The following is a 10095-nucleotide window of genomic DNA, read 5'->3' as shown; positions in this document are numbered from 1 at the left end:
ATCTCTGCGTCAACGACACCACTGGTCGTGAATGTCTGTAGGAATAATCTCGAAGATTTCTAGGAGCTTTAGGCGACACTTATAATCGGAAGCAGAACGCTGCCAATTGCCAGTTCCCTGCTAGATATGCACGGAAGGATGCATAGATTTCGACGAATGCTGGAAAGCATAGATTGTATGCACTTGCAATGGAAGAATAATCCGACCATATGGAGAGGCCATTTCACGTTGTTCAAAGGCACGCACTGCATGATGGTCCTCATAGACATTGCTGACCAACGGCTATGGATATGGGTGCTTACTTCAGTGTAGTCTGGTCAAATAACGACATTGACGTCTTGAACTTATCGTCTCTCTTCAATGAGCAATGTCGTGGTAGAGGCCCGACCATCAACTTCATTGTCAACGGCAACCAATATCATATTGGTGACTACTTGGCTGATAGCATATACCCGAAGTGGCTCATATTTTTGAAGACGATCACTTTCCCAACAGATCTGAAGAGATCTTTCTTTGATCAAAGTCAAGACTGCAAGAGACTCCACGGAAGGATATGGAGCGGGCATTTGGTTTGCTCCTTGAGCGTTGAGCAATAGTTAAAGGCCCAACCTGTTCGTTCGGGAGATGGTGTATCGGTCATATCAGCATCCTACATCATCATGCATAGCATGATAGTCGAGGACGAAGGTGAAGGAGTCACCAATTGGGACGATGAAGACACTCCTGGACCAAGCTTCGGTATGGCCTGCGAGCCCCAAAATCAGGGTTTACCACATGGCTACAATCACATTGTCTGTGCCTTTGTTAATACCCGTGAGGAACAAGTCCATAATCCCCTCAAACGAGATTTGATTGAAGAGATTTGGGCACATAATCATTGATGTGTATATTTTTTCCAATATTGTACTAATACAACGAAGATTTACGTATTATTTTTTTGGTATTTCAATTTAGTTTATTTGATACCATAATGATTAGGCTCGTTTCATGCATGTGTTCTGTGATAGAACTACACTCAATTCTGTGATCTAACGTCTAATTATGAGCCAGGTGTGTGTGAAAGTCCGCCATATTTAGAGAATGAATGGATCAGTTAGGCGGACAAACGAATCAAGGAGAAGGAGTCGAATTTGCTGCGCAAACGGTTCAAGTCAGACTATATGGCATGCGGCAAGAGCACTCGATTAGATGATTGAACGTAAAACAAGAAAGATCCCCAAGGGCGAAGGGTAAGAAAGACTTTTGGAGGACAGTTGACCCAGGGATCAAGACCTCACGCCTTCCTATAAATGGAATAGAGAAGGAGGAAGGAGGCAGCTTCTAGCTCTTAGCACTCACTTAGACTTCAGCTCTCTTCTAGGGTTGTCCAAAGCCTTTATCCTAGCGGCAAGTAGCTTAGACATTATTGTATGAGGTGCCGAGTTCGAGCCCTCTTGACATCAGTTGTAATTTCCTCTTTTCTATAGTATAAGAGTTTATTTATAATTTCCTCCTTCGTATAGGAGTTAATTTTAACTAAAAAAATCTCTCTTCTATGGTTGAAATGGGGGCTCCCAACACTCCAAAATCCTGATTTCCGTCACATGCACACTTGGTTTTTAGTTTAGTTTTAGTTTAGCAGTGGTTGGGTGTTGGTTTTTGCACTTTCATCATTTTGGTTCTAAAATTCCGTTCCGAGAAGGGACGATGAAACAATCACTTTTAGTTTTTCTCCTTTTGGTTTACGTTTTGTTTGTTGCAAACTCTAGATGTTGTTAATTCATTAAATTTAGTGTTATGATTTCTGTTTACGTTGGAATGTTTTGTTTACCATGCATGAATTCTCTAATTTACTTTCGATTTAACTTGAGCAATTTACAACGATAATGACATGAAGGAGAAGACACAGCAAAGACAAATGCGATCGTTTCACATAACAAAAATTACAAAAAATAATAAATAGTGGTAATGTGGAAAGTTGAGATAGGCTGATTTTTAAGGTACTATTGCAGGAATTTGGACTAGATGATAAAATACTGATATAAGAAGGAAAATGAAGATGGGCTGATTTAGGGAGGAATTATGTTCCACCATGAATGTTCTTAATCCGCAAATGCTAGGAGAATTTTCTTACCACTTGATTACTGGCCACATGTTTTGCTTGCTAATCTTTCGTTGCCGAGTAATTGCCCTTATTTGACGAGCAAACATTGCTTGCTAAAACCTGTTTTTGTTTATTGTAATAATTACTTCAAGTCTGAATTTTTTTAATTATGACGTGCGCATATATGTTCAAAAATATTAGAAATAGTGAACATGACAAGTTGGAAGCGGTCAATTTTGATCAATATATAAAACTAGTCAACATGTGTAGGTCATTGTTTGTGAAAGACGCAATGACAACTGGTGAGACGACGAAATTTCCATGGCTGCTAAATTTCAAATTAGTCTCTCTTTAAATCCATCATTATATTTATATCAACCCAACATCTATGGTTTACTAATCAACATCCACCATGACAAGTAGTAGCAACCATTTAATTCCATACCTCCTACTTCTCCCACTATTCCTCTCGGCGGCGGCTGGGGTACGGTTCTGGCCGCAAACTGATGCGTTGGGCGAGGACAGCTCGTCTTCTCCGATCATACGGATGAAAACGACGGACGAATATAGGTCTGAAGATATGATCTGCAGACAATTATACGGGTTCCTACCGTGCTCGGAGAGCGTGGGAGGGCATCTGTTCTTGATTTTGGTGTATGAATATCTTCTGTTTCATGGAGAATCATACGTTGCTTCGGGTGGAGAGAGGATTTTCAAGATTTTGGGGCCTGGTGCGTTTGGCGCTAGTGCTTTTCAGCTCATTGGGTCCCTCCCGGAAGCCCTCATTCTTCTCGGTGAGCTTTCCAACTAATCCAACATTGTGTTATCACACCATTAAATCACATTAACCCAATTAAAGAAGTAATTAAATATTGAATGGAATTCTACATATTATTATTATTCCTGTTGTATTGTACTCCCTCCGTCTCATAATACATGTCACACTTTCATTTTTAGTTTGTCCCATAAAATATGTCAAAATTTCATTTTTGAAAAAAGTTCTCTCTCATATTGAATATAAAATTATATTTTCTCTCTCTATTTAACACATAAAACAAAACCTCCTAAAATAACATGACATCCCACGAGTGTGACATCTTTTGTGGGACAGAGGGGTATTTGAATTTCTAAACTTTTGTTGAGTTATGGTTTTACATATTAGTTTTAATATCCGACTATAAATTACGTGTCCTAGTTTTCAATTTTCGTAGGTCCATATTAATTGTCTCGTATTATTTTTATCAATTTTAATAATGGATCTCACATTTTACTAATTCATTCTCAATTACTCTTTATTATAAAACTAATATGTAAAAGTAGAACTCACCTTCCACTAACTTTTTCAATTCATTTTCCATTATATTTCTTTAAATCTATATAGGGTCACAATAGGATAATATTGAGGGATGGAAGGAGTACTAAATTAGTGATTTATTCTGATTTTGCAATCGGTTAAGATTTTTAACTCTAATATGGCTAAAACATGACGTCTTTAGTTGTCTAAAACATAATGTCGTTTTGATTGACGTTCGATAGTGCCACGTTAAAAGTAGAAAATATCGATATTAACACCTAAAATCTTGGTTACAAAATTAGAACGAATTGAAATTTTAATCTTATAGACAGAGTTGTTATACACAATGTATAAATTTAAGAAGTAATTGGTTTACCTTATTAATTTCCGTTATGGTCTATAGCTCTAGCTAGTGAATTATTTCACCTAATTTGAGAAAGTAATTAAGTTGACCTAGTCTAATACGAGAAAGCATACAGTGTAACACGTCTCTGTATTTGTTGGGCCCAGACTACTTGATAATTGATACTCCATCCCTTTATTATTAGGAGTCTCATTTTTTGATAGCACGAGTTTTAAAAAATATTAAAAGAGAATGAAAAAAATTAATGAAATATAGGTCTCACTTGTATATATTAATTTGAAATGCAATGTGAGTGAAATGAGTTTGTGAGTGTGGGACGCTATTACTATTTATGGAACTCCTATTTGCGGATGAGCTAAAATAAAAAATGGGACTCCTATTCACGTACATGTAGAGGTAGTATACGTTATTTCAAGATCGTAACCAGATTTTCGTGCATACTACGTTTCAGTAACGAGACTTAATGAAATATTAATACTATGAAGTCTTATCAATTGTGATTTTTCTTTATTTCAACCAGTCGTCTCATTCGAACGAATATTTGTAAATGCTCATTACCGAAGCCGTGTTATATAAGAATCTTTATTCCAAAAAAGTCAAATACTATAAATTATATTTAAAGAAAAAATAATACTACAAGTTATAACTTCACTTGTATGGTTCACCACAATGAATGGACATAATAGTTTATTTTAGAGGCGCTGTGATTATCATGCACTATGTGAAATTTTATTATATTTATGCACATAGTATCACGTTATATAAATGGTAAGAAAACATTAAAAACAGCATGTTTAGGATCTTATTAATTTTGTGTCATCGAAAATCAGAATTTTTATGGCTGGAAGTATAAGTTTTGCAATAGTTTCATTTATTTATTTGTTATTCTGGCTCATTAAATCAGTGAACATAATTGAAAAGCAAAAATGTGAAAGCTAATAACCCTTTTATTTATGAATGGATAATTGATCTAGGCTTTATCAATTCTTACCCAATTCTCTTTCTCTATTACTTCTAAATAGATTATGACTAAGAAACTTGTTTGTTTGCGTGCAAGTTGGTCTAACAAGAGATTGGATAATTCTTAAGCAAAAAGTCTCTGGTTCAAGTTCACCATGGTGATATTTTTATTATTCACTTGTCTATAAATAAAAAAATGTAACTTATCATTCAGTAATAACAAATATTATGGTAATATAAATAAGCATGGAAAACATGTTGAATTGTAGCTTCGGGGTTATGGAGCAACGACGAAACGGCAAAAGAATGCATGGTGACTGGAATCGGGCTTCTCGCCGGTTCGACAATCTTGCTCCTGACACTCCTCTGGGGCACTTGCATTCTCCTCGGCGCCCATAATTTCCATTCTCACGCCCACACCAACCAAAACCGTCTTGAAAGATTCTTGTTTTCACTCTGGCCAGGTCTGCAAATATTTAAATGTATACTCTCTCTGTCCCGGATAATTTGTCCCATTTTTCCATTTCGATCCGTCCCACATAATTTGTCCCATTTTACTTTTACCATTTTTTGTAGTGGACCTCATAGTCCACTAACTCATTCATACTCACATTTTACTATAAAACTAATATATAAAAGTAGGACCCACATTCCACTAACTTTTTCAACTCACTTTTCATTACATTTCTTAAAACCCGTGTCCGGTCAAAATGAGACGAATTATCCGGGACGGAGGGAGTATAATATAAATGAAACTTTTACTAGTATTTGAATTAATGCTCCATTGCATATGCAGGCTACGGTGTGTTAACAGATTCAGACACGAGTTATACTGCCAGGATAATGCTGCTTTCTGTGGTACCACTCACATTGGTCCAACTACCTGGAATTTTCGGATTTTCTCCTTCACTAAAACGCCAGTTTTTGCTAGCACTTCTTCTTCTCTCTATCATTTTTCTCATATCTTACTTCTTTTATCAGGTATACCTACTCCAACTTTATCAAATCCTTTTATTCATGGTCACACTATTTGTATGTATAAGTTTGATCTTTGTTGTGCAGTTTTTTCAACCTTGGATTCAGAGGCGACGCTTGCTCTACATAAAGCACGAGCATTTAGTCGTTGACATACTAAAACACGTGCAAAATCAGACGCAGGGAAGCCTCCTAACCGACAACGGTTCGCCAAATGTATCCACCATCAGAAGGTACTAAACATAAATTTCGGTATGACAATGCATAGATTTTCTATTTCTGATACTCCCTTCATCCCATAATAAATGTCATATTTTTCTTTTTAGTTTTTCCCACAAAAGATGTCTTATTTTCATTTCTGAAAAAAGGTTCTCTCTCACACTATTATAAATATATTATTTTCTCTTTCCACTTAACATACAAAACAACATCTCATAAAATCTCGTGTAAATACCCAAGTGTGTTATCTATTATAGGAAAGGGGAAATACCAAATTGAATTTGAGTGTGTAGTCTATTTGATTGAGAAATGAAAGAGAATGGTTTTTGTGTGTGAAGGCTATTTGATGAGAGAGATGAAGACAAAGACAGGGTGATCTCATTCCATGAGCTGAAGGAGTTTCTGAAAGAAATCAAGTTCAGAAAAATAAATTCGGACAACGAGTCAAAGACGGCTGAGATTATGGCGGAGTTCGACATGGACAAGGATGAGATAATAACGATGGATGAGTTCGTGAACGGTATGGTCAAATGGCTGGAGGATACAAAGGATGCAATGAGCAAGAGATATCAGTCTGTTAAATCACTAAAGGACATGTACCAGGTAAGTAATCCAAGCTTAATCACTAGATTTTCTTCGGTCGACGTTCATTAATGAAGAAGCTTCTCCGATCCACCACAGGTTCTTAGACCATGGATTCAGAAGAAAAGGGAAGAGAGAGAAATGATGCGGCATCTGATCCCAGATATCTTGGAGCATCTCCAAAATTCTTTTTATGGAAACCTTTTGTCAGAGGATGGTGCTCCTGATCTCCCTGCTATAAAAAGGTGCAAGCAATATCTCAAACCACCAAACTCTTTTTCTAGAAAAGAAAATGAACAAGTATTCGATTACTTTGGTGGTGCAGATTGTTCAACGACATCGATCTAGATAAGGACAACTGCATATCATATTCGGAGTTGAAGGAGCTGATATCCAGCATGAAATCCGGTATAATCCCCTACAACCCCAGCACTGCCGCCGCAAAGATAATGGAAGAGCTCGATGTTAACGCCGATCAGCTCATCAGCGAGGAGGAGTTCGTCGCAGGATTGTCCAAATGGCTCAACACAATCTACAAGCACAAATCTGCCCAAACCCAAAACCAAGACTATCAAGTAATACTAATACTACTTCAATCATTATTCATCAATCTCTTGAAATAAATAACTCGACATGGAAAACTTCCACCTCTAATTATGAGTTTCTTGCAAAGCAGAAAACATGGGAGCAGACAGACAAGCTGATCGAGGACAAGTTCATCGACAAGTCGCCCCTAGCATGGGGGAAAGCTATAGCTCTACTACTTCTTGGGATCGTTATGCTAGGCCTTCTGGCCGAGCCGCTCATAGGCAGTGTCCGCGACTTCTCCTCCTCTGCAAACCTATCCTCCTTCTTTGTTGCATTCGTCTTCGTGCCTTTGGCATCAAATGCAAGACTAGCAGTGTCTGCTATCGCAGAAGCACGCGAGAAGAAACTCAAGACTAATTCTCTTACACTATCCGAGGTTAGATATATCCACCTTTAATTATATAGCATGAATTTGAATATGTCTTACTAATAGTGATATTTTTAAGATTAAAAAACCCATTTTTTGTGACTTAATGCAGATATATGGTACGGCTTTCATGAACAACGTTCTGGGCCTGACTGTTCTTCTGTCCCTGATCTATTTTCGCGGAATAACGTGGGATTTTTCGACTGAGATTGTAATGGTTTTAGCTGTATCTGCCATAATGGGATGCCTTGCAAGCTTCAGCACTGTTTTCCCCGTTTGGACAGCCTTCTTTGCTTATATGCTCTATCCACTGTCATTGATTCTTGTCTATGTTCTTGGAAAATTTGATTGGTTGTACTGATATTGCAAGCTCAGGTCTTACATAAGAAATTTTTAATAAATTTATTTATTATTTGTATTGATCTTCAAAACTCAGGTCGTACATAAGGAGTTTGTAGTATGATAAATTTTTAATATTTTATTTGAAAATGAGTGCAGATATATTATGCTTCCATGAACAAAGAAATAGATTCAATTTTTCTAATACAAGTTTGTAACATGGGATGGGGACAGAGATGGAGATGGATATTTATGTTGCATCTTTTAATTGGATTTGTATTTATAGTGAAGGAAGAAGATGCAGGCTTTTTTCAGAAAGAAGAACTAATACAAAAACTAGGTAATCAAATGCAAACTCTAAATATTATACAAACTTCAAATTATGATCTAGACCATTAAAAAATGTCAACAGAAAATGTCAACAGATGATAAAATAGTAGCAACAGAAAATGTCAACACAGTGTCAACGGTTGATGTTGTGTTGATATTATGTTGACACTATGATGTCATTTTCTCTTGCTACTATTTTGTCATTTGTTGATATTTCCCTTATCTAAACTTTTCTTAATATCATATGTGACCCTGTTTCTTTAAATGTTGCATCTTTAATTGGATTTGTATTAATAGTGAAGGAAGATGCAGGCTTTTTTCAGAAAGAAGAACTAATAAAGTTTTTATCTAAATTTTTCTTAAATATTGGAGTATATGTGACGCTGTTTCTTTAAAAATATCCCGATGCATTTAATAGTTTTGATATAATATTGCTAGGAAAACTTTTATATGATTTTACGTAAAGGACTTTCTATCCATTCTAATTAATGTTCCTACATTTATGACAGTGGCCGATCTAGGGGGCAGGAGGGGGCGGTCGCCTCTTCCGCGTGCCACCGCTTCACCTTATCTGTTAAGAATGCGTTCCCGTTCTGCGATTAATTCCCCCCGTGAAGTCGCGGGATCTCTTGCCCGACGATCAAGCACGATAAGAACTAGGTTTTGTGATAGAGAAGAAAGTAAATTTGCGTAAAAATATTCTATTTCATAAAGAGTGAAATAAAATACACGCCTATTTATACTAGGACCCTAGGGTTGATTCGACCTACGATCCGGGAAAGAATCAACGAAGAAAACCCGGAAAGGAGCTTATAATACGCTCGACGCAAAAATAGGAATTAAAATAACAAAATAAATCCTTAATACAAAAAATAACGAAATAAAGAAATTAAATAAACTAACTACTCCTCTTCTGTCTCGGCATGGTGAAGACTGCTTCACGGCTTGGCGGAGTCGGCCTAGCGACGTGGTTGGCGCCTCTGTCTCCGTGACCGGTCCTGTCACGACCACATCTCCCTAGTCAAAGAAAGTGTAGCTTTACCGCGACTAAAACATACTGAAACTGTCTCAACTCGTCATAAGATGCTTAAATCAAAATAAATATTGTATGAAATGTGTTGAGGGTACAAATCATGCTGAATCAGAATAGTTATGGGAAATTGTCTTTGCTAAATGAAAGTTCTAAATTTGCGCAACGGAAGAGTACCAAGACAGATGTAATATGTATGAAGACATACTACACCCGCTACCTTCCTACTTATTTGGTCTTCTGTCCCAACACCTCCTCGGCTTCGACAACGATCAACCTGCACATTAAGGAAAACAATATGCAGGGCTGAGTACTTGATGCACTCAGTGGGCTCATGCCGAAAACTGTTTTCTTTTAGTTGTCAGCCAAGCTGAGTGAACGCGGGGTTTTACTGAAAATCTATCCCGGTCACTAAAATCTGTTGTTTCTTTCTGAAAATAGACTGCAGTCTTTTAACTTTCTGATGATATACCATGTCAAGCTGTGTGAATCGGGAATGTGGCCACATTCCACGATCACTGGGTCGGCCAACCTGGCGCTAGCTCACGACCCCTAGACCGGCCAACCTTGCGCTAGCTCACGGTCCGTAAGTGTACACTAGTCCGAGTAGGATTTACTGACCTACTGGGACCCGAATTCGTTTTAACCATGAATGGCAATCACAAAATAAAACATGGCATGACAACTCATTCAAAAGTTCACACTTATTCTCATAGAGTTCTGTAAATAAAAAGGAAAGAAGCCCACACATAATGTAGGATAGAAAAGCCCACCTCGTTCGCTTAAACTCTTTCAAACGGGGGCTTCCTGACTTGAGATTACTCGTCGTGCGACGACGTTCCTTTACAAAATTTAATATACTTAAATTAGGCTTTAAGAAACTATTTAACTTGCATGTATGCATGCCTAAGCGTGTGCTTATTATTTTACTTCTTGCTAAATCTTTCATTAAATCAGCGATTTA

At 37.2% G+C, this 10095-nt stretch overlaps 1 protein-coding gene across 3 annotated transcripts; it reads left to right on the top strand.

Annotated features, from left to right (window-relative positions):
* Positions 1-2382: 2382 nt before the first annotated feature.
* Positions 2383-7921, top strand: LOC121784481 (sodium/calcium exchanger NCL2-like). 3 transcript variants are annotated; one of them, XM_042182616.1, is made up of 9 exons: positions 2383-2877; positions 4971-5165; positions 5498-5682; positions 5764-5909; positions 6234-6498; positions 6577-6722; positions 6803-7052; positions 7154-7441; positions 7545-7921. In XM_042182616.1, exons 1-9 carry the CDS (start codon positions 2496-2498, stop codon positions 7791-7793), a joined length of 2106 nt encoding a protein of 701 aa, XP_042038550.1. In that variant the 5' UTR covers positions 2383-2495; the 3' UTR covers positions 7794-7921. The 3 variants fall into 3 exon arrangements, with proteins under 3 accessions (XP_042038550.1, XP_042038549.1, XP_042038551.1); XM_042182615.1 differs by having other exon boundaries at positions 4971-5183; XM_042182617.1 differs by lacking the exon at positions 4971-5165.
* Positions 7922-10095: the final 2174 nt, after the last annotated feature.

The sequence above is a fragment of the Salvia splendens genome, chromosome 21, assembly GCF_004379255.2.
Source record: "Salvia splendens isolate huo1 chromosome 21, SspV2, whole genome shotgun sequence".
NCBI classification, from domain to species: domain Eukaryota; kingdom Viridiplantae; phylum Streptophyta; class Magnoliopsida; order Lamiales; family Lamiaceae; genus Salvia; species Salvia splendens.
The sequence above is the reverse complement of the archived record's forward strand: the minus strand, read 5'-3'. Positions and strand labels throughout refer to the sequence as shown.

Bases quoted from the DNA above. Each gene is read 5' to 3' on its own strand.
- LOC121784481 (XM_042182615.1), top strand. From the start codon at position 2,496: ATGACAAGTAGTAGCAACCATTTAATTCCATACCTCCTACTTCTCCCA. The intron at 5,184-5,497 runs GTATACTCTCTC...TTGCATATGCAG, and splicing joins AGGTCTGCAAATATTTAAAT to GCTACGGTGTGTTAACAGAT. The intron at 6,723-6,802 runs GTGCAAGCAATA...TTGGTGGTGCAG, and splicing joins GATCTCCCTGCTATAAAAAG to ATTGTTCAACGACATCGATC.